This window comes from Heterocephalus glaber, unplaced genomic scaffold (genome assembly GCF_053883595.1).
Source record: "Heterocephalus glaber isolate CG9 unplaced genomic scaffold, H.glaber_assembly_v1.0 deba00000331, whole genome shotgun sequence".
NCBI classification, from domain to species: Eukaryota; Metazoa; Chordata; class Mammalia; order Rodentia; family Bathyergidae; genus Heterocephalus; species Heterocephalus glaber.
In genome coordinates this window covers 61,337,767-61,362,797 of record NW_028258142.1, presented here as the reverse complement: position 1 = coordinate 61,362,797, position 25,031 = coordinate 61,337,767, and the positions used below count along the sequence as shown (strand labels likewise).

The 25,031-nt window shown below is 39.3% G+C and overlaps 1 protein-coding gene across 23 annotated transcripts in view; it reads left to right on the top strand.

The window, feature by feature from the left end:
- Dlgap1 (DLG associated protein 1) overlaps positions 1–25,031 on the top strand; it is a 779,881-nt gene that overhangs the window by 494,765 nt on the left and 260,085 nt on the right. For 3 of the 23 annotated variants that reach the window (XM_004853203.3, XM_087194465.1, XM_004853201.3), the window contains exon 1: positions 3,907–4,061. The exons of 6 other annotated variants lie outside the window; for them this stretch is intronic. In XM_004853203.3, the coding sequence (XP_004853260.1) occupies positions 3,969–4,061 (93 nt within the window). In that variant the 5' untranslated portion in view covers positions 3,907–3,968. Of the gene's footprint in view, positions 1–3,906; positions 4,062–4,286; positions 4,519–25,031 lie in introns of those variants that run through there. 14 more of the 23 variants (XM_087194489.1, XM_087194480.1, XM_087194474.1 and 11 more) reach the window with 9 other exon arrangements.

The window sequence follows — 25,031 nt, the reverse complement described above, 5'->3', positions numbered from 1 at the left end:
GGATAGGGAGGAGAGGAGAGTGCAGTCAACAAAGAATTTTAAAATAAACCCAACTTTTCTTCAAAAGTAAACAATGATGTTTGAAATTTGGGAAAGCGTTTAATTAGATCTACCCAAGGTTTTAAAATTTTTTAAATTGTAAAATGGTGCATGAAACTATTAGTTTTGGGACACTGATCTACATCTTCACCAATGCAGTGGTCAAGATCATCACCAACACTAGCTACACCCCACCAGCCCCCATCCCTAGCGCCTACCACAGCCAGATGATGAGGTAGAGATGCAGCCAGTTTGGGGGCCTGACAAGCACAGCTGCAGAGGCCCAGGACAACAAAGAAGAAGAGGATGGGTGAAAACATCCACACAATGAAATACAATTAGTGTCAGCATGTAAATCCCACACACACAAGACCCAAGGAGGCACTCTGCCCCTGCAAGGGCTTCTCATGATTTTCCCCTTCTGTCTCCAGGCCACTTAAGCTAGATTCCACCTGGATAAAAATATGGATGTGGAGGAGTCTTCCCAACCTCTTTCCTCCACCATTGTAATTTTTCTCAAGATACAGCCTTCCATGTGAATGACCCTCGTATGTTTTTTATTTTGGAGCGTTTTTACTCTCTTCTTTCCTGCTATCTGTCTTATAAGAAAAAAGTTTTTACTGGACTTTAAAAGTATGGCACTTCCAGCTTAAGAAAAAATGCAGAGAAAAATTCTTGCAGTGAGATGTTCATTTTTTTGCCCTCTTTGAACTCCTCCTAACAGATGGGACTCCCTTGGGAGTGCCACTCCAAGTCCTAAGAAAGTTCAAGGTTGACAGTGCCTAGGTAAGGACAAGCCAGAGCCTATGCCCAAAGTTTAGAAGAAGGCTGTATGTAGTTTTCACAAGGACACAATTCCAACTCACTAGTTCCCACTGTGTTGTCTACTCTACTGAGAGGTTGCTGCACAGGTTAGTAAATTATTGAAAATTTAACAATTTCCAAGCTAAAGGGATTATTTAATCCACATAGAATAGTAAAAAGTCTGAAAGAAAGATGGGAGCTTAGTGAGTTTCACTAGTGGCATGTGGCAGAGGTAGAACTAGAACCCAAAACTCTTAATTTATGGAAGGTTGCAAACATAAGATATAGAAATTATTTAATCACCTAAACCTCATCCACCCTCAAAAGCATTTTGACAAGAATACTTGTTTTGAAGAAAGGTGGGTGAGAAGATAGAAACCCTAGAATAGGACACACTTTGACTATGAAAGTTTTATGGCTAGTGGCAAAAACAAAGCAATTTTTTTAAATGTCTTACTTTAATAAGTCATGATGAGATTAGGTGGAAACAGGATGTATCAGATTAAAGAAGAATATAGTACAATAATGAAATATTCCCATTAGGCTTACGTAATTGCCTACATTCTTCCCACCTGAGATCTATTAGTCTTTCCTTTTTATACCTTTTAAAGTCAAAATCTCACATAGCGGTGAAATGTGGAGGGATGCAGAAGGCAAAGAGGAAACCGGTATTAATTGAAGATCTGCTATGTACTAGATGCCACAGGAAAAGTTTCACACTTGTTGATTCCTTCCATCTTCATAATAATCCTGCAAGCTAAAGGTGATTGTGCTAAGTTTTTCCAAGATGGGAAACAAGCTTAGAACTACAGTGTGGAGTGGTTTAGAGCCCAAGACCTATAAGATGTAGAACTGAGATTCAGACTTAGATCTGTTTGATGCTACAGCTGAGGAGAAAGGGAGCAAGGACAAAACAAAATCTTTAAAATAAAACTACTATTCAAATTCTTTAGTAGAATGAGAATAAAATCTTTAAATTTAAGTATGGGATTTAGTATAGGATCATTATTGGATCTCATGCCTCAAAGATACCAAAATATTATTTTCAGATAATTTATCTTCTGTTAAGCCAGTTTTTAAAATAAAAACATTTGAGAAAAGTATAAGGGAAAAAATAAGATAAAGCAAACACTCATCTATGCATCACCCAACTTGAGAAATAAAACTTCTAATTGCAGTGGTTCACACATGTACCTTCCTCAGTCCCATGTTCCTTCTCTTCCTCCCCAGAGTAATAACTGATCTAACTTTCCTGCCCAAAATACCTTTGCTTTATATCCTGAAATTTTTGAAATCTTTGGAAAAATTGATATTTTCTATCTTACATTGGGCAATAATTAACCCTGAACCAAATTAAACTTCGAAGTGTACATTGAACTCCAAGTCACACCTTAGTTAATAAATATTGACATTTATTGATTTCCTATTCTGTACAAGGCTTCCAAGTTGAACAAATAATACTCCTGCCACATTTCAATGTGAGGTGCTGGCATGTTGGCAAACAAACGAAATGTAGAGCTGAGTACTAGGATTCCCGCAAAGACAGGGAAGGAAGAGCAATGCATTCACATGCAGGGAACAGGAAACGCCTTCTGAGATCCAGGTTCAGCTCCTTTCCTTTCCTGTGCCGAGGAGCTGGACAGAGAATCTGCCGTCCTCAGAGGCTCCTTTCAGGAAATAAGTTCAGCCAGCCCAAGTCAGCTCCCAAGGAATAATCTCATTCATGAACTCATTCTTAGAAGCAGATTTGAAGCAAAGGTTTTAGTTTTAGTTTTTCAGTAATATTGCCTTAATTGCCAACCAGTGTCGAAGCTGGGGTTACAAACGCGTTTGACAGCAACATCACAAGGTGTGGCTGGTAAGTGGTCAAAAACCAGTTACAGGTTCCATCGGGGTCTAGTCACTGTTTGGCGCGAGCTAGTGACATGGCTGGAAGCCATCATTTCACCTCACCAGGCTTGCTTCCTCTGCTTGAAAATGAAGCATTTCATCTAGAAAGCTGCAACCTCAGTCCACGTTTTTAAACTCCTAAGTTCCATCTGTCAGAGAACTAATTAGAGCAATTTCCAAGTGTTAGAAGGCCTGGGACTCTCATTTCATCAATGCCTGCTAAAAGGTGATGCTTTTCAAATGATATCTCATTTGCTCTTCAAAACTCTAGAGGTATTTTACAGTCAAAGAAACTGAGATTTAGTAAATTGGGTTAACAAGCTTGCCCAAAGGTACATGGAGTATGCAGCAACACAGGAGGTCAACACTTATTCACCTGCATCCATAATCTGAATTCTTTCCATTGACCAGGCCCAATTCTTGTCCTCTCTAAATACAAAGCAGAGACAGGAAGCCACATTTATGAAATATTTATTATGTTCCAGAAGCCATGCATATCCATATCTCATTTAGGACTCAAAGCAACCTTGTAAAGTATGACTACTTTACTTTTACAGACAAAACTAAGTACAGAAGACTCAATCATTTGCCCAGGAATGCAGAGAATACTAGGAGAGCTAACAGTTGACCCCTTATCCATCCAATTCCATAATACTGCAGAAATAGAAATAAATGCATTTTTTTCTTTTGATACTTGCTTTACTCTGTCGAAAATGTATCTGTGCACCTGACCTCCTGTGTGCACATGCCATTAAGAGAACATAGATCTGGAATTATCAGCAGAATACTGGTGGGATGCCAGTCACCAGACAGGGACAATGCAATGTCCCTAATTTGATTTGAGACTGAACAAAGTTTACATTAATATTCACCAGTTATAGAATCTAAACACTAGCAGATGTTTGACTCTGTCTTTGTAAAATTATCACTCAGAATTAACTTCATTTAGGCCACTGCCATAATTCTGTAGAAAATGAGAAATCTATAGGAATTTAGCCTGTGCCTGACACAGACTTAGAAATCAGATACTCTGGCTGGGAATTGTTGCATGTTCCAGTCAATACAGATAATGTGTGATATGTGTTCACTCACAAGCTGTTTATAGTTCATTTTAAAAAGAAAGACTCCCTTTTCCCCAATATTGTTATTTTTAAATGTCAAGAATCAGATGTCTGCTGTTTAGAACTGCTGTACCACTGCCAGCGCCTGTCTGTATAAGGGTTTGGAGCAGGAACATGGATTTGAAGACATTAAAACTGTTTAATTCTCAGTTGAGATGTGGTTGGCTTTTATACATTTGGAATAAAGCATTTATGGCACATCTCAGGGTAAGTGTTAATAGTTAAGTAAATAAAATAGGCAGAGGGGGAAGTTGTTTCATGTTTGCTTTTTAAAAGCAGAATTCTCAGTTCTGTTTATGCCTCTTTGTATAAATGTTATGTGTTGGGTGACTGGCATGGAAAGCCATTCAGAAGAGCAAGGTTTTCGATTTCCAACTGTTAGCCTAAAAGGAAAAAAACAAATCCCTTCAAATCGTGGATTTTGCATTCATCCAGCAGCTGAAACAGGAAAAGGGAAACAAAACGCTCTCCGGTAGAAGTAGAGAGAGAGGCACACACACAGAGGGGGAGAGAGAGAGAGGGAGCGAGCCAGTCGGGGACTGGCAAGACTGCACTCTCAGAGATGAAATTTTAGGAGAGCAAAATGATCGACCTTTTCAAGGCTGAGTGGGTTTCTTCAGTGTGTGTGCAAGTTTCAAGAAATGGAAGGACTGACCAGGTTTGGGTATAACTCTTTTATTACTTTGTATCTGATGAGTATATGTTGTTGGATTCAGTGGGCTTTTCTTGGGGGTGGGGGGTTAGGAATGGTAGTTTTAGTATTTTGCTGTTTTCTTTCTTCTCTAACTAATGGCTAGCAAAACTGAAAGAGCTAACGAACTAATGTCTGTTTAAATGGCAAGAAAACAGGTGGAGACATCAGATACCTGCAAATCTGTGTGTTCACAGAGGCTTCGTAAAACCGTTAACTGACTTGATGTAGGCTGCTCAGTGCTGTCAGGGGACATTGTGTGGCTGGCGACTGAAATGTGACTGGTCGTTTTCTTGGACAGGAGCCCTGGTACTTACTGTTCCTTTGCAAAATTTAAATTTCCAGACGGTTGATTTTTGGAGGGGTGTTTTGGAGGGGCTCTTTTGCTTTGTTTTCTCTGTTGTTTAAGATTCCACAGAAGCTCACTGAAGTAGCATTCATAGCAAGCATGAGCCCTAAATTATTTTTGCAGGCACAGTTTATTTTTCAAATCTGTTTCGAGATTATTTCCATCATTGCCCGGTAGGAGTTTTCTTTCTTTGGCTGAGTTTTTCCTTTCTCTGGTCTTAAAACAGTTTAAATGATACTAATTCAATTTGAATCACTTTTTGTATAAAATTTATGAAAGTGTTAATTCTGCTAATGACTTTGGCTACTGCAATGTTTCCTTGCTGCCTTTGTCTAAATGTTTGTGAATCACATTAACTGATGATTGTATTTATTTTTAATTTAAATTGCTTTAATAATCTAGCAAATGAATGCCAAGGCTATTGAATGCATTTCCTGTTTAGCATACACAGTAGTTTCCTCCTGAGTTTGTACTGATCTTAAAAGAGATGCTTTTCATTGATTAGAAAATTAGAAAGATGAGGTTATTCCTACTCAGAGCTAACTTTGAATGTAGAATCACTAATTAGCTACTGAATCCTGGTGTCTCCCTCTCTCTCTCTCTCTCTCTCTCTCTGTCTCTCTCTCTCTCTCCATAATTGTTACTACTGCCCATATCCAATTAAAATGGATAGAAAGACAATTAGCAGGATCCAGAAAGACTCAGTAGTAGGAATGAGAAAATCAAAAATTCTAAGGAAGCCCTCTTGAACATTGTTAAAGAAACTTTGTAATTGTTGGCCAGCTATCTCATTGTTCTAGAAACATTTTCATCCACACCCAGCAAATTCAGCTAGCCACAGCCAGGAGTTTCTGTGTGAACACAGACTTGCTGATCTCACAGAATTTCTGTTTACTTCATGAAGATATAACACTAGTTAGCAAAGAGTAAAAGAAAAGCTAGCCCAGGATCTCTCAGTGGCTAGTGAACTTTATATCCCCTTCCCCCATTCTCCTTAGACGACTGTTTGAGTGCAAATTAAAGACAGTAACTCAAGGTAATCACTCACCATTCTTTAAGAAAAAAATTCATCCATATCTCTAGCCCAAGTGAGGTCATTGTGAATGGTAGAACACATTGGCCTCTTGTTTCAGGTTTTCTAGGGGCCATTAAAAAATACATGCAGTATTGCCAAGCTGACTTTCATTTGTAATTATAGTATGTTTCCTCACCATTTTAATTTTAGGTTCAAAGACAGCAGTCTCTCTTGGATGATTGTGATCCAGAGTCCAGTAGAATAGATCTTTAAGTTTAGTATCATCTGTCCTATTTTGGAAGAGCACTAATTGCCAGAATTCATGACCATAGAGCTCACTGGTGCGGGCTGAGTCACATGGGGTCCCATCTGTGTAGTCTGCAGAGTTGAATCTGAAGCTTCATATGGTTCGATCTCTGGTGCCCTATAATGGGCATTTCCTGTCATGGGCCAGGAAAGTTTGGTAAAGAAAAAAAATCTGCCTTTCAGGTAAAACCAGATTACTATTTATTAATAAAATCCATGAGGAGTTATGTGATTTCGCTGTGATTTGTGTTACTCACCTGAAAATTTGACCTCGTGCTTTTACCCTTAGATGAAAATACATATGTGTATGGCATCACTCCGAGGGCTCGTTTACCTGCCCAGAGGACAGTCTTGCCTGGCCCTCCCTCACCGGCAGGCTAGTCACTGCCATGTGGAACACTGCAGCACAGGGAGAGATTTTTCAACTATACCTCAGTAAATGCCTATTTAAGTGTTTTTCTGAATTCTTACACTGAAACCACAGTAGGAAAGTGCATTAATTTTTTTCAAAGAATAATTCTCAGTTGGAATGATTTGCAAGCCATTTGATTCTCCAACCAGTCCTCTCTGTTTGTAACTAAAAAGTAATGATATAAAGAATTACTTAATTACTGTTACACAATCAGCAACAGTTAAAGGAGGGAACATCTACTCCTCCTGTTACTATTCACTTTTTCCTTTTTTCTGCTATTTTTAACTCTTTTATGTCTTAGAGAACACTCACATGACCAAGAAAAGACCTCTTCTGATTTTATCTTTTCAAAAAAATTTTAATTTGCTAGAGTTTAGCAATGTACCATGCTTTGTTCCCTTTTCTAAGGTAAAGAGATTTCCGACCATAGTTGCAAATTGAATTTTCTAGCTAGGTTGTTCTTTTATTGTATATACATTAGCTTACTGTTCCGTGTCAACTGGAGTTTCTACTCACTGTTCTTACAGAATTAGGAAACATTCCACAACACTCGAGTTTGTGTTGGAGAACTGCCTGGGAAGCATAATGGTGTGGAGTGGGGACTGCTGCACCCTGTATACAGTGCACGGGTTCAGGTGCATTACCTCCCGTCTGCAGAGCACACCTGCACCCAGACTTTCTGAAAGACACGTGTACACCTCTGCTGCCTTTGATCGCTGAGTGATGAAATCAGATCCATTTTAGATGTACCATTTCATATAATCCATGGAAGAGGAATGACTCTGGAGTAGGGAAACAGGTTCTTTGTAGATTACAGTAGAAAATTTGTTCCTTTTCTTTCCCAGTGATTATATTGAATTTCATCTCAGACCATTCCTATAGACAAGCGAGGGGCATCCTGCCTCCTTGGTGTGAGGATAAAGCAGGTTTTAGTCCCTTTAATACAAAGAGACATCCAACAACCACCCAATGACCATGAAAGAAAATGATTTCTGGCCCCCTCCTTTTAAAAAACACAACTTAGGGGCTGGGGATTTAGCTCAGTGGTTCCAGGGCCTGCCTTGCAAGTGCAAGGTCCCGAATTTGATCCCCTATACCAAAAAAACAAAACAAAACACACACACAACTTAATATATAATTGCAGTATTGTCTAACTGCTCCCTGCTCTCCCTAATGTCTTAGGGGATCTGCAAAAAACTTTTAAGACGTTTCAGAATCCAAAGCATCCTTTCTTATTGCATTCGTTTGAGGCAATGAGGTCAAGGCACCAAGAGGCAGAGAGTCGAACTGATCTGAGAGTTAAACTTACACGTATTTGTGGTTTAACTGGCTTATAATAGATGCACACAGTTGCTAACTAAATAATTATGTGCAATTTGTATTTCTGTGGTTACAAGGGACATGGCAGTATTTGTAACCTCTCAATGGTTTCATTATGAGTAGTAAATCATGTTCCATATGAGGACAAATGGGGCAGAACAGGTTGACATTTGGAACTGAGTTCTCCAGGCCCTATGCTCAGAGCACTGCCTCTGGATTTTGAGGACAATATGTTGTCTCCAGCTCCTTCCTCCCACTTGTTAGTCAGCATCCCTCTTTTCACTTTCCTCATAAAAATGAACAGAGCTGTATTCATGTTGTCAAAGACACCAGGGGATGCAGGCCAATCTCCTAGTCATTGCATCTGAAATTAAAAAGCAAGCAGTTGGAAAGAAGATCTATGTATGAAGTTGGCTGTGTTTCTCAAAACATGAGAGAGTAGCATCAGTAGAGTAGACATGAACACGACAGTATCACATGCACCTGTGCAGAACCATCTCTACACGTGTTATATATCATGAATATTGCTATATCATTGACTGCTTAGCAATAAAGTTTCCTTAAATATATATGCACAAGAGTCACCTTGAAATTGCATATAAAGTGGGGACTTCTGGCACAAACCCAAAAGATTCTGATTCCATAGATCTGGCGTGATTCTAGTAGAGATGATCCAAGGACCACACATTGAAGTAAGCCAATCCTAGGGAGCTGTAGGCTTAATTTCTCACTGTTTTTACTGTAGGGGGCAGTAGAGTCTAATTGATAGGGAAAAAAAAGGGCTTCAGATGATCTGCCCACAAGCTTTAATATTAACACTGGCTTTGGGCTCTCTCTCCTCCAAACTTCCATTTCTGTACATTTAAAATGAGCATAGTGCTGCACACCTATAATCCCAGAACTCTGGGATGCTGAAGTTGGAGCCCAGCCTGGCCACCTAGCAAGACCTATCTCAAAATAAAAACGAATACATAAAAATAAATTAAGGCTGGGGATGTATCTCAGAGTTCCTGGGCTTAATCCTCCTTATTCCAAAGGGAAGGGGGTGTGGCAGTATCACTATGTTTGCTTCAGGTCTTAGAGGGGAAAAGTTGAATTTCAGATTGAAGAATATATTAGAAGTACAGTATGAAAATGTTTTGTAGTTATAAATCCTCATTTGTAAGTGTGCTTTCTCTTCTTTGCGTGTTTCATATTCCATACCACTTCCTCCTGTCTATTTTGCTTAATCTGGTTTCCCTTAGAAGGTGTAGAAGGTGCCTCACTAGCAGAATGAACAGCATGTTAGCCTCACGACTTTCATTAGAGTGGGGTTGGGAGGAACCCACCTGATTCCGTGGAACAGGACCCCAGCAAAAGATATCCTGGGTCTCACACACTGTGCAGGTGCAGGCCGCTCCTTCCTGAGCTGCAGGTAGCAGGATGACAAAGATCCATCTCAGAAGACCTCAGTTCAGGGTCCAGTTTGTTGCCTGGCTCTGGAGCTGCCGAGCTCCATTCTTCTGGCCTCCTCTAGCTTTCATTTGTGCAAATGCTGCATTTGTTTTACACCTCAATTTGTCTGCTGCCTGCTGCCTCCTTCCAGGCAGCCCTGGCAGAGGATGGTTTTCACCAACCATGACACTGCGGGGCTGCAGGACTTTGTCACCCTTCATCATCTCTCGGGAGCCAGATTCTCTGCAGGCGTCTCCTCCATGAGGCCTGGATAGGTGTGAGCTTCCTTACCGTTGCTGGGAGGTGACATTGGCCCCTGGCCAGCACTTCTCATTGCTCCTACCCAAAGTCCCTCTGTCATCCTCTCCTTTCCTGATGTGGGGCACATGGCTCTCTAAGGTGGTTGAAATTCAGAACTAATGAACACGGGACCCAGGACCTGCTCAGCACCTCTTCACCACGGAACCATCAGACTTGAAAATTCTTCACCAACATGGCATTCTTAAGCCTTCCTGCCCCGTACACTCTCTGCTGTCACCAAAACAGTGGAAACCAGACCCATCAGAACTCCTGGGAAAGGTGGGCTTCGTTTGGTGAAATGGTTTCTTGAGTATTAAAAGTTCAGCCAACGACCTTTCCATTTCAAGTTATAAAAGTGGAAATGAGCAATGATAAAGATCATCCTATGAGTCCAGAAGGACCTTCGAGGTCACCAGGACCTGCTATCCGTACTTACAAGGCCATTTGTCTCCTGTATCCACCTGGCTTGAAATCCTGCAGCAGAGAACAGGTGTGGAGAGAAGCCTTCCTCCAGGAACTTACCCTCTCGAGTCTCTTCAAGGATCCCAGCTACTTCTAATCCCTGAAGAATTCCTGTCTTCTTTTTCTCCTGTCCTTAACTAGTAGAAGTTTAGCTGGCTTCTCTGGAACTCAGAGTGTCAGGGAAAGTAACTGTCATTTGTTTGCAAATGAACTCTGAGCTTTCTGAAATTGACTCCCATGTGAAATTGTTCCCCCGTAACACTCCCCCAGGCTTCAGGTCGATTTTAGATGGTTTCCTGTTCTCCCACCTCTTGGAAGTATTCCATGGCACGCTGAGCAGACACTTTTAGTCAAAAATGCCTATAAATAGTGGGTTTTCTTGCTTGCCACCTTCTCTCCAAGGCTTTCACAAAGGAGATGAAACAAATCCACCAAACATAAGAGCTCTCCATGAGGGGTGTGTGGTGAGGCTTGGGGAAATCAGCTCCCTGGGCCCAGAATGGGTGTGTAGGTCACTTTGCCATGTTTGACTTATGCAATCATGATTGAGCTCATGAACTGGACAATCAACCAGAAATGTCTCAGGGAAACTTTTATACATTAAAAATAAGTATTTTAACATGCATGCTATTCTTCAAAAATCCTGAAGACAACGTGTTATTTTTTAAATTCTATTTGTAAACCTACCTAACCAATTCCTGCAGCTATTCTGTGATGGGCAATTTGCAACTGTTTTCCCATTTCTCCTCCAAACCATCTTTGCTTTATAAGGAGCTCTTACTGCCTGGCCCAGCTGCTCTGGTGTCCCCTGTCCCATTGGCCTTCACTACCACCAGGCTCCTGAGTGAGACTGTGGAACCCCAGGAAAATGCTACCTTTGTTAGCCAAGGGTGGAATATCTTCCTTGTCAGCTTACTGAAGTGCATCTTAGGGATCAAGCACATGGGTTCGCTGTACTCCCCCACTCCCCTCTCTACATCTCTTGCACCTTTCTTAGTGAAAGAGAACAGAACTCAGCCTTACTTCCCTTCGCCCTTGCTTCATCTTCTCCCTTGCTTGCCTTTCTTTTCAGGTGGCTATTTCATTACATGATGTGGAATGAAGGACCAGTCCAAAAGCATCCATTTACAGACAGGAAAGAGCTGTGGGCAGATGAAGTGAGGTCCCCAGCCCCCCTCAGTCGTGGAATGATGAGGTCACAGGTCACAGTGGCAACTGGGAAGCAGCCCCCACCCCATTCCTGTTAATCCCTGTGCTGCCATTCACTTCTCACTCACATAACAAGATGAGTCTAGTGACTGGTGTCCTGTATATTTAGGGTATTCTGTTCTGGCCCCCATGCTACATTTTCTTACTCTTATCACAGATCTAATTTGCATGCTGAATTTCTGGAAAGTGCATCCCATGATGCCTTTCTTCTTTATCAGCTCCCAGAGAACTCGAACTGCCAAGAGGAGTGGATATCTGGAAGAATCCACTCAAAACATCACTAAATCCAGTACTCTTTATACTTTTTCACCATATGTGTCTGTGTTCAAGTAAAGCGAAATATGTAAAACTATTTAAAAGAAAGCTACTCACACTGATAGAAGAATAAGAAGCTTCAACTCTAAATCCTTTTCTGGTCCCCCACCTCGCTCAAGTTTTGCATAGTCTGAAAACTGTTGCCCATTTCCTCCCCCATTACACAATCTAAGCTTAGAAAGAATTTAATGATCCTGGAGAAGGGGTCTGAATCTACTTTTGATAAATCCAATCTAGGTAAGTCAGGAAACCCTGTTGAAGTCCAGAAAATATTGACTATCCACTCCAAGCATGCTAAATTATCCATCCCAGGCATGGTAAATTATTACACACCCCAAGTATAGTAAGCTTAGTTCACAGCATCTAGCCAAGGCTGCAGTCCTGATATGTTTGCCCTTCACTGAAAAAAACACCAGTGAATCATGGGCTTCTAAGAGTTCCTGACTAACTCAGTTTATAAAATCACTTTGGAGCATTAAACTCTTTTTAATACACAAAATCTTTTCTTAAAAATTTCTTTAAAATTTCTTTTAAAAATTACATCTTGAGATATAATTCACATATCACACAGTGTATCCATGTTAAATGTACAATCCAGTGGTTTTTAGTTTGTTCAGAGTTGTGAAACCATTACCACAATCAATTTTAGAACATTTTCCTCACCCCAAAATGAAATTCCACAGCCATTAATAATCATTCCCCATTTCTTCCCCCACTGTCACCCCAGCCACAAGTGATCACTTATCTACTTTCTGCCCCTGAATATTTGCCTGTTGGGGACATTTTTATTCCTCTAATTTAACTATAATTATATAAGGTGTGATTAACATCTCTCTCTTCCCCCACCAGTCATTCAAGCCTCACCCTTCAACTCTTTGCTCCCGCGAGACGGATAACACGTCAGGGAGACCACACGGTACTAGTCTTCTTGTGCCTGACATATTTCACTCAACATAATGGTTCTCAGTCCATCCACATTTCACAAATGACAGGATTTCATTCTTTTTTATGGTTACCCAATATTTCGTTGTGTATATGGACTACACTGTCCTTACAGACTTATCCGGTGATAGACCCTAGGTTGTTTCCATTTCTTGGCTTTTAGGGTTAGTGCTGCAATGAACATGGCATCATTCGTCTATTCCATGAGCTGATTTTGTTGCTTTGGGATATAGACCTACAAGTGGAATTGCAGAATCATAGGGTAGGTAGTTCCATTTGTAATATTTAGAGGAAATTCCATACTGTTTTCCATAATGGGAATTTACATTCCCTCCCATAAAGCACCTGGTTCCTTATTTCCATACCCTCTCCAACTCTTTTCATTGTTTGTCTTTTTGGTAATAGCCATTCCAACAGGTGTGCTGTAATACCTCAGTGTGGTTCTGATTTTCATTTCCCTGATGATTCCCTAAAGATATTGAGCATTTTTTCATATAGCTGTTGACCATTTGTATGGCTTCTTTTGAAAAATGTCTACTCATGATCTTTTGCTGGGTTTTTTTTTTTTTTTTTTTTTTTTTTGGTACTGGGGATCAAATTCGGGACCTTGCGCTTGCAAGGCAGGAGCTGGAACCACTGAACTAAATCCCCAGCCCTGCTGATTTTTAAATATGGGTTTTTTGGTTTTATTTTTCAGTTCCCTATAAATTTTGGAAATTAACCCATTATCAGACTTATAGTTTGCAAATAGTATTTCCTCCCATTTGTAGATTGTTTCTTTACTCTGTTTCCTTTGTTGTGGAGAAGGTTTTTAGTTTGGTGAAATCTCATTTGTCTATTTTTCTTTTATTGTCTGTACTTTGGAGTCATGTCCAAAACATCCTTGCCCAAATCCATGTCATGGAGCTTTCCCCTTATGTTTTCTGTTTTCTTCTGATAGTTTCATAGCGTCTCTCTCTCTTTGCCCCCTCCCTCTCTTTCTCCCTCCCCCTCCTTTTCCCTCTCTCTCTCTTTTCCTCCCTCCCTCCCTCTCTCTCAATTCTGGGGATTGAACCCAGTGCTTTATGCATGCATGCTGAGCATATGCCCTACCACTCAGCTACTCCCTCAGCACACATTTAAGTCTTTACACTTTCAGTGGGCCCTTGTATATAGGTAGGGAAAAAGGGGATCTAATTTCACTCCTTTGCATATGGATATCCAGTTTTCCCAAAATCATTTTCTGAAGTGATTGTCTTATACTTGTGTATTCTTGCCATCTTTGTAAAAAAAAAAATCAGCTGTCTAAAAACACTTGGATTTGTTTCCAGGCTGTACATTTCTATTCCATTGGTCTATGTATCTGTTTTATGTCAGTACCATGGTGTTTTGATTACTACAACTTTGTAGTACATTTTCAAGTCAGGTAGAGTGATGTGTCTATCTTCTTTTTGTTAAGATGGCTTTGCCTATTCAGGAATTTTCGTAGTACCATACAAATTTTAGGATTGGTTTTCAATTTCTGTGAAGAATGTCATTGGTATTTTGATAGAAATTACATTGAATATATAGATCACTTTGGGTAGTAAGGACATTTCAACAGTCTTTATTTTTCAGTCCATGAACACAAGATATCTTCTACTTATTTGTGTCTTCTTTGATTTCTTTCATCAATGTTTTTTGGGTTTTAGTGTAAAGATCTTTTACCTTCTTGCATAAATTTACTCCTAAGTATTGGGGGGCAGCTATTTTAAATGAGATTCTTTTTTTCAATTTTTTCAGATAATCCTCTATTAGACTATAGAAATACTACTGGTTTGTTTGTTTGTTTGTTTGTTTGTTTGTTTTGGTACCAGGGATCGAACTAGGGTCCTTGTGCTTCTACTGTTTTTTTATGTTGATTTTGTATTCTGAAGCTACTAGGTTCATTTAATAGATCTTAATAGTTTTTTGTTGGAGTCATTAGGGTTTTCTATAAGAATATGTTATCTGCAAACAGGGACAATTTAACTTTTCCTTTCCAATTTAGATATCCTTTTTTCTTTAATAGGTGCTATTCAAATTTTATATGTCCTCCAGAGTTAGTTTCATTAATTTGTCTTCCAAGGTACTTCTTAGAAGTTGTCAAATTTATTTCAAAAAAGATTTTTGTAATATGCTTTCTATATCCTTTTAAATTCTGTAAAATCTGTGGTAATGTCTCCTAGATCTTGATATTGTAATTTTAAACATGTGTAATTGATATTGTGTAATAGGAAGAAAAGGCCTAAAGGAGCCAGGGAAGTGGGAGGGGTAGAGGAAAGGAATGAAGGGAAAAGAAAAAATATGAGAAAAGGAAAAAACTGGAAACATAGTCTTTGCAAATAGGAAAGGGTGGAGAGGGTGAAGGGAGAGAAAGGAAAGGGGAAAACAATAAGAACCAAGATACTCATGTAATGGTGCAAGATCCCAATGATGAATGTAACTGCATTTTATACCTTAAATGTACCAGTAAACTTAATGGGGAAAAAAATAGATACCCTTTTTTCTTTCTCTTGCCTAGCTACTATGACTAAAACTACCAGTACTATGTTGAATAGAAGTAGTGAAAGTGAGTATCCTCATCTTGCTCCAAATTTTAGGAATCTTTCAGTTTTTCTCTGTTCAGTATGATATTACCTATAGATTTCTCATACATATATAGCCATGTTATATTGAAGTATTCCTTCTATGTCTAATTTGTTGAGTTTTTATCATAAAAAGATGCTGAATTTTATCAAATGCTTTTCCTGTGCCTATTTAAATGATTATATAGTTTTGAGCCTTCATTTTATTAATATGACACAGCCTGTTTATTAGTTGACATATATTGAACCATCCTTGCATTCCTGAAATGAATCCCACCTGGTCATAGTGAAAAATCCTTTAAATGTGCTGTTGAAATCAGTTTGCTGTATTTTGTTAAGAATTTTTGCATCTTTGTTCATCAGAGATATTGGCCTATAGTTAGTTCTCTTTCTGTGTGTGTATGTCCTCTGGTTTTGATATCAAGGTGATGTTGGTTTCATAGATGAGTTTGGAAGTATTCCTTCCTCTGTAATGCTTTTGGAGTAGTTTGAAAAGAACTAATATTACTTCTTTATATGTTTTGTAGAATTCAGCAGTGAAGCCATTAGGTCCTAGACTTTTTATTTTAATGGAAGACTATTACTAATTCAATTTCCATAGTTGTTACTGGTCTTTTTGAACTTACTATTTTTTCATAATTCTGCCTTGATAGGTTGTATGTGTCCAGGATTTTATCCAATTCATCTAGGTTATTCAGTTTTTGCCATATAATTGTTTATAGCAGTCTCCTGTTAGCCTTTATATTTCTTTGGTATTAGTTGGAATGTCTACTTTTTTTATCACCACTATTATCTAAATTCTCTTTATTTTTCTTACTTTTTTTCAATTTTTATTTTTTATCACTACATGTTTTCAGTACATAATGATCAAGTTTGTCAACAACTTTTGTTTTGTTGAACTTGTACTGTTTTTTAGTCTCTATTTCATTTATTTCTGTTTTGATCTTTATTATTTTCTTCAATCTACTAATTTTGGACTGAGTTCTTTTTTTAGTTCCATGAGTTAAAAAATTATTCAAGGTCTTTATACTTTTTTATGTAGGTGTTTGTTGCCATAAATTTCCCTCTTAGAACTGCTTCATTGTATCTGATAGGTTTGGGAATGTTGTGTTTCTATTTTCATTTGTCTCCAGAAATTTTTTTAATTTTCTGTTTATTTCTTCATTGACCCATTGGTTATTTATGAGCATATTATTTCATTTCTGCATACTTATAAGTTTTCCAAAGTTCCTCCTGATACTGAGTTCTCATTTTATACCTTCTTAATAAGAAAAGACTGGATATAATTTTAACTTCATAAAGTTGTTAAGACTTGTTTTGTGGCTTAACAGATAAGCTATCCTGGAGAATGTTCCAGATACAACTGAGAAGACTTTATATCCTGTAATTTTTGGCTGGAGGTATGCCTCTTCAGTCTAGTTGGTTGAGAACACAGTCAAAATCAGTGTTTGTTTATTTTCTGTCTGGATGGTCTGGCCACTGCTGAAAGTAGGGAATTGAAATCCCTTGCTATTATGTTGGAGTTTATCTCACTCTTTAGGTATATTACTATGCCCTGATGTTGGGTACAAATGGTCATAATTGCTATATCATTCTGCTAAACCCCTTTATCATTGTATACATTATATAATGACTTTCTTTATCATTTTATAGAGTTTTTTATTCAAAGTCTATTATATATAATAAATACATTTACTCTTGCTCTCATTTGGTCTTTATTTTAATATTTCATTTTTCTATCCTATCACTTTCAGTCTCTCTGTCTTCACACATAAACTGATTCTTGGGTAGGGAGCATTTAACTGGCTCTTGTCTTTTTCATCCATTCAGCCACACTACATCTTTTAATTAACAAATTTAACTGGTTTACATTCATAGTATAATTGACAAGTAATAACTTATTCCTGCCATTTTGTTAATTGTTTCCTGTTTTGCAGATCCTTGCTTCTTCTGCTACTAACAGACAAATTCTTGTCACCTTCATATCTTCTTCCTCAACTGGTACCCAAGAAAACTTGGCTTTTTTAAGATTGCAAAGGCCCCTCAGTCCTCAGTCTAATGTTCATGCCAGGGCATTACATTGGACATCTTTTCATTTCCACCCTACTCTAAACTCACTCCCACATGGTAATGAATAAGAAGAAGATAAAAGTGGAGGAGGAGCAAAAGGATAGAAAGAAGACCTATAATTTATGGGACCAGTTCTATGGACCTGTGCTTAGCATACATTCTCCCAACATTCTCCTTGTTTCTGAAGTTTCTAGGGTAGCTGTTTTTACCCTCGTTTTATTTCAAAAGTAGGATATTTGCTTAAGATTATGCTGCTAATAAGCGACAGAAATGAGATTTACACCCAGTCTGTCTGATTACAAAATCTGTTCACTTTCCACCACACCATGCTGCTGCTATTTTGTACTTCCTTTGATCTGTTCCTGGAGGAATTTTTTGGTAGGAGTTTACTTTAATAACAATAAAATGATTAAGTATATGGATAAAATACAGTTGTACCTCTATGATTAGATGTAAACCTAAATGTATGTTTGAAAGTGGCCAATTTTAGAAACAAGGTGTGTATGAGATTCATTCATAATATCAGACATATGAAAGATTATGTTCTAATAGAACAATAGTATTTCATATAACTGGAAAATTAAATATCAACCTTGTGAAAGAACCATCACTCAAGGTTCTTATTGATTATTTGTTTCACTAAGAAATAATGCTGTTGATACCATGACACTGTCCACCTGGTTATAGTTGTGACACTGTGAATAACACTGAAAGTTTCTTATGTCCTAATGGGCCCTATTGCCCCATTTAATAACCCTTGTTAGGTTTAATTTGGTGATGTTTGCTTCTACCAGAGATAGTTTCACTGAAATAATAAAGAAGTAAACAAGAAATCCAAACTCAATCCCTATATAATGTGACTTTATAGCTAGTCTGCTTTTACCTTGTGGGAAACCAGATAGTTATTTTTCAGATGTATTGTGAACCAGCTTTCTGCTTGGCATAAGCTCTGTATATCCCAGCATGTTAACTATTTGGGAAGTTCACCAATTTTATACCAGGTCTCAAGGAAAAGATATGTTTTGCCAAAGGTCAACCCCTAGAGTACTTTGCCTGTAAAAGTATAGCCAAGTTAATGAGTTGTAGAATATCCAGTCTAGACTGGTTATGCTCATAGTGCTGTTAGGGAGCATCAGAAGAGTCTATGCTAAATCCCAATGATAGAGGACAAGGCAAAGCACCAGACTTGAAATCCATCAGGATTCAGGAATCACAGTCTTTTGAACTTGAAGACAAATAATCTCTATTATCCCACCCTGGTTTGGGGTTTTTCCTTATGAATATGTATCACATTGAAAATAATTCAATGCTTTAGAAAACCCTTATTCAATACCCTTTCTTCTTTGTTTAAGCCCAGATGAAGCTAATTTAAAATGATGCATGTAGTTTTAACATATTCCACTGCTTCCACTTTCTCCCAGTTAAGTATTTTATAAAACATCTTCATACATAAGAATGAAATGTTAATTATTCACTTAACAGGGACTGGAGGAGAACTAAGAAATGAAAGAATTCACTAAAATTAAACCATGCTGATTAATCTCATTTATGTCTTGGAAAGTGTAATTAGATTAATGAGCATTAGACTACATAGCTCCAGCCTATAGTGAATCCATTTATCTGTCATAATACCTAGTCTCTGTATTGTCTGGTCTGATGTATAAAGAAAAAGTTGTCCAAATGTGTAATAACAGTGCCATTCCAAGTAAGCTTTTCATTCAGTAGAGATTTATGAAGCACCTGTTTGATCCAGGCTGAACTCTGGGGGCGGTGGCTAGATAAAAGTAGAAATATCTGGGCGGGGTAGTACAGGCCTGTAGTTCCAGCACTCTGGGAGGCTGAGGCAGGAGAGTCACAAGTAGAAGCCTAGCCTGGGCAACTTAGCAACTTAGCAAGATCCTCTCTCAAAATAAAAAATACATGGCTGGGAATGTAGCATTAAATCACTGGTACTGCCAAAGCCAGAAAAATACAAAATATGAAATAAAGGACCATTTTGGGGGAAGGAAAAGAACAGATGAGTGGCAGGCCACGCTGGTGGTGAGAATAAGCAAATGAAGTACAGGATCTACCCTCCTGTTGTCAAGATGATGCATCGCTGTTTTTCTCATTTACCCAAACTCCCCAAAGTGGGAGCATACGCTGTAGCCTGCAGACCAAACCCATGCAAGTGGGGCTCTGGGCAGATCTCTAGGGACAGTCCATGCTCTGGGCACAGGATGGAAACAGGCATGGACTCCACAGATGGCCACAGGGGTGCAGGCTCCTGAGCCCTACAGGCACGCTGCTGGCCCCACAGCCATGGAGCTGCCCAGGCCCTGGGGAAGGGATCCAGGCAGACATGCAGCGTTTTGGCTGAGCAAAAGCACCCTCCCACTCACACAGCAGCGGTGTGCTTACAATCAGCCCTGACTTGCAGGGTGGAACCTTGTGGATTCACAGGTGGCAGTAGCAATGCTGCATCCAGAGAATCCGGACACAGCTGGGACCCTGCTAGCAACCCTGAAAGTCCACAAGTGTGAGAAGATCAAAGCCAGCATTTGGGTTCTAACCCCAAGGGAAAATGAATGGGTTTATATCACACCAAAACTCCACTCTATCCCAAATCACAACCCTCAGGATGTAGCTAGTAACTCAGGAAGATTTTTCTAACAGAAGCATCAGATCTCTAGTAGGCTGAAGAGCTTTTATTACAGCTGTGTAAGGAGAGGCTGGATGAACATGTTGTGTAGAGCAAGGGACATTTCCCTTGGAGAGATGAGGGCAGGTGAGCGCCAGGGCTCCTTCTAAACCAGGTGGTCTCGTTCCATGCCACTCAACATGGTGCCCACTAGCCACAGGTGGCTGTTAAAACTCCAAAGAGGTAAAGTTAAGGGAAAATTAATGTTGAGCTCCTCCATCCCAGTGACCGCTGACCCAGTGCACCATAGCCACGAGTGGCTGGCGTCTGCCATATTGGACAGGGCCAGAATGAAACATTTCCAGGGACTGGAGGTGGAGCTCACCGGCAGAATACTGGCTTAGAACACATAAGGTTTGACTCAACAGAACCACGAAATAAAATAAAGAAGCCATTTGCATCATCACAGAAAGTTCTAGTGGGTGGTATTTCCCTAGTTTTGTTTTTGTCTGGCATTTTTGTTTTTTGTCTTTTTTGTGTATTGACTTCTAGCAGATTTGGCTTTGCCATTAAAAAGTACTATATATAAAAAGTACTATACTATATATCTTTGTGGCTAGAAGCATCCAAACTGGCCATGTGTTCCAGCCTGGGGCTATGAACCTTCAGGGAGTCCAGAGATGGCAGCAGTGAACTCCTGAAATTTAGGAGGGAGTATTTCTGTTCATCTTCTTGGAAGAAACCTTTTTAGCTTTAATTGTGTCCCCAAAGAAATACTCACTGACAAGTTTAAATTATGATATTTTTAAAATTAGGTGTGTTTTTTCTCTAAAACATGAAATTGATGATTTCTCTTTTTCCTCAGGATAACAGTTCATTAGAAAATGCCTTTTTCGGTTATAACTTTAAAATAATGTGAGGATGTGATGTTTCTATGGAATTTGAGGTTAATATTACCTGAAATAAGTAGATGTTCTGTTGGAGATTTATTGTAAAAGAGCTGTTCTTGTGGGATCAATTCACTTTATGAAACAAAAGAGTAAGGATTTGTTCATATCCAAAGGTGGAAGCTAAGGAAAGAGTGGGATTCAAAGATTTTCAAAGCAATCCCTACCTCGGAGAGTTTCTTCTCTAGTGGGAAATTAGCACAGAAATGCAAGGCAAAGTAAGAACCGACACAAAGCCATCTGAAGAATGCATAGTGGAAACTTGAAGACAAATTCAAACCTGGGTTTTAGAATGGGACAGAGAAGAAGATCATCTCCCCATTTTAAATGCTGTGCTTTGGGCCGGAGATTTGGCTCAGTGGTTTCGCTGCCTGCTGCGCAAGCACAAGCACCCGAGTTTGATCCCCGGTTCCAAAAAAAATAATAATACAAATGTTTTAAAATGCTGTGCTTCTAAAGGTTGCTAGAACTTCTGCGGCAGCATATTGAAGAGACCTCCCTTAGCACTTTTCCCATCGCTACTGGGGAAAGCTCCATAATTCAGCCCTGTACAGAGCGCTATGTACGGGTAGATGGACGGGTGGGTGTGTCGGTGCGAGATGGCTGGCAGGTAGACTGTGAGGAAGACCAGAGAGAGAGGGTGGGAGGGAGGAAGAGAGGAAGAGTCAGACTGCACAGAATCACCAGATATTTCCAGAACAGCTCAGCTGTGAGTCTTACAAGAGAGCTATGGAGAGGAGGTGAATAGGGTGGACATCACCATGGGTCAGAAACCCACATGCAGCACGGCTCAGATAACCCTGTGATCAAAGCTTCCAAATGCTAAAGTCAAAGCGTGAGCTGGGTGGGAGAGATCCAGCTTCCAGGTGTACTCAGGTGATGACACAGTTCGGTTTCTTGCGGACATACAACTGAGGTATCTTCTTCAAGCTCCAAGTCGCCCATGGGAAATGACCATTTGAGTCTCTCTAATGCCTCCTGCCACAATCCCTGACTCCCACTTCTGCCTTCAGCCAGAGAAGCATCTTCCTTTCTTTTTCACTTTATAGTGGTAAAACGTGCATAACATAAAGCTGCTACATCGAGAGCTCATGTGATTAGGGTCACTGATTACTAACCTTGATTCCATGTGTAAAATGACTTGTGCCATGAAACATAAGAAATTCATAAGTGTGATATCCAGGGGCAAAACCAAATTACAGGAGCCAAAATTCTGTCTACCACAGTAATTACCCACAGAATTGATGTGGATGATAAATTGATGTGGACACTACCTTCATTAAACACCATGTAGCCCAAAGGTTATCGTGTTAGTTCTGGGTGACGTAAGTACAGTTTTGGTGCCAGAAAGCTGTGCTCAACTTTTCTCTTTTACTAATTATGCAACTTTAAGTGAGTTATTTAGCCTCTTTCTGCCTTGGTCCTCTCCTATGTAATGTGGAAAGAACAAAAGTACCAATCCCTTGGGTTGTTAAAAGTATTACTACATATGAAAGGCATAGAACAAAGTTTGGAACAAAGTAACAGTAAGTGTTATTATTACTGAGCCTGGAAACAGGGTGGCAGCAGTGTGACTGGAAAGGAGACAACAGAGTTGAGCGGCATTGCAGGAATAACTGATGGAGGTCACAATTTCATTTACTCAGGCTTTTGGGCAAATGAAATCCTGCTGAATCTGTATTGGTTTCCAATGGCTGCTGTAACAAATTACCACAAACTTAGTGGGTTAAAACAACACAAATTTATTTTTATTATTTTATTTTATTTTTATTAATATGTATTAACAATACATATTGATGTGGTTTACTGTGATATTTCAACACACGCATACAATGTTCACTGATCAAATCCAGCCTCCCTTTATCCACCCTCAGCCCACACACACATGTGGCACACACATCCCTTTTGTTATGGTTTAGATCTCAAAAGTCCCCCCAAAGTCTCATGTGTTCATAGGTGCAGCCCGATCAGAAGAAGTGGGTCTCTGGGGCATGACATGGAAGGGAATTCTCATCCCCAATTCCTCCATTCTCGCTCTGCTTCCTGGCTGCCATGAATTGAGCACCTTTTCTCTTCCAGGCCCTTCCACCATGCCATTTCTGCCTTGAAGCCAACTGACCATGGACTGAACCCTCTGAAATCATGAGCCAAATAAACCTCTCCTCCTTTAATTTGTGAATGTTGAATATTTTTTCCTAGTGACAGGAAAGTGACTAATACACCCTTTCAAATCTCTAGTGATCACTATTCTACATTCAAGTCAACTTTTTTTAGCTTGAGAGAAGTTAGAATACTTGACTGCCTGTTTCTTTTTTCACTTAATGTCCTCCAGTTCCATTCATTTTGCCCCAAATAACAAAATTTCATTCTTCTTTGTTGCTGAATAATGGTCCATTGTAAAACAACCTAATTTTTCGTGTTTGATAGTATACATTTGCTGTACATAATGATCGTGGTCGTGGTGGGGCGGCAGTGCATGCACACAATATACCTTAATTCTCTTCTTTCTCCCTCTCCCTCCCTGTCCCTTGTTTGCCCATCCACATGAAAAAGATCTCCCTATTTCCTATTTAATCTATCTTCTATTTTACTCTTTTTTTTGGTAACGGGGATCGAACTAGGGTCCTTCTTCTTGTGGGGCAGGCAGTGGAACCACTAAGCTAAATCCCTGACTTTACTCTTAATTTTTATAAATATTTTGAGTTTTTCATATAAAAGAACCATGGCATATTTAGGCTTGCATATGTGACTTGTTTCACTTCATATTATGGTATCAAGATATTATTTGATTTCTGGGTTTTTTATAAAATGGAGTAAAAAAAAGATATTATTTGATTTCTTGATGATGGCCATTCCTTCTGGCATAATTGGAATCTGTGTTGTTTTAATTTCCATCTCTCATTGCCAAAGATGTTGAGCATTTTTTCTGTAAGTATTGATCATTTATGCTTCTTCTTCTGTGAACTGTTACTTACTTCATTGCTCATTTTTTATTAGGTCTTTTATTGGAGGGGTCTTTTTTTTTTTTTTGGTTCTTTATATTTTGTAGACATTAGTGTTTTGTCCAAGGAGTAGCTGGCAAAATTGTTTCCCATTCTGTAATTTTTCACTTAACCTTAATGATGGTTTCCTTTGCTATGCAGAAGCTTTTAAATTTGATATAATCCCATTTATTGATTATTGATGTCATTTTATGCAGTTCAGGTCAGTTCAAAAAGTCCTTACCTATGTTTATTTCTTTAAGAGTTTTACCTCTTTTATCTTCCAGCAGACTAATTACTTCTGTTTTAATACCTAGATCTTTGATTCATTTTGACTTCAGTTTAATGTGTGGTGAGATACGGTTTAGATTCTGTCTTCCACATATGGATAGCCAGTTTTCCCAGCACCTATATTACAGCTCTGGGGTCAGAAGTCTGAAGTGGGTCTCAGCAACCCAAAATCACAGTGTCCCCGGGACCGTGTTCCGGCTGAAGACTAGAGCAGAATCTGCTCTCATGCCTTTTTAAGCTGTTAGAGGCCGCCCTTTGGCTGCTGGCCCCTGGCTCCATCTTCAAAGACAGCAGCTGCATCATTCTGATCTCTGCTTCAGGCCACAGCGCCTGGTCACACTCTCCTGCCTCCTCCTCTCACTGACAGAGACCCTTGGCACTTGACTCTCAAGTTCTCTAACTTCAACACATCTGGAAAGTCCCTTTCCAAAGACATAGTCACAGCTTCTGTGGACTCAAACATGGGCATCTTCGGGGAGCTGTAGTTCTGCCTATTGCAGATTCTACTTCCTAGCACATGGCATATTTTTTTAGCCTAGCACAATATTTTTCACGCTGGGAATTGAACCCAGAGACACCAGTTTCTCCATATGTTATGTTATTTTGTTTGTTTGTTTGTTGGTACCAGGGATCGAACTCGGGTCCTTGCACTTGCAGGACAGGTGGTGGAACCACTGAGCTAAATCCCCGGCCCCTGTTACGTTATTTTAAAAGAATACTATTCTAAAAGAATTTGGCAGGTCTACTCAAGTCACTCGTTCAAGCACAGCACTTGAAGAATGTGTACTCATTTACATACAGCAGTCAGTGACTCATTATTAGAAATCATTCTCTTGTTGACTTTCAATTAACTTTTCAGTCTGTGCTAAAAATTCTGCCTTCTCTACGTTCTCTTCCTGCTTAAAATACACCTAGATCCTCAATGCAT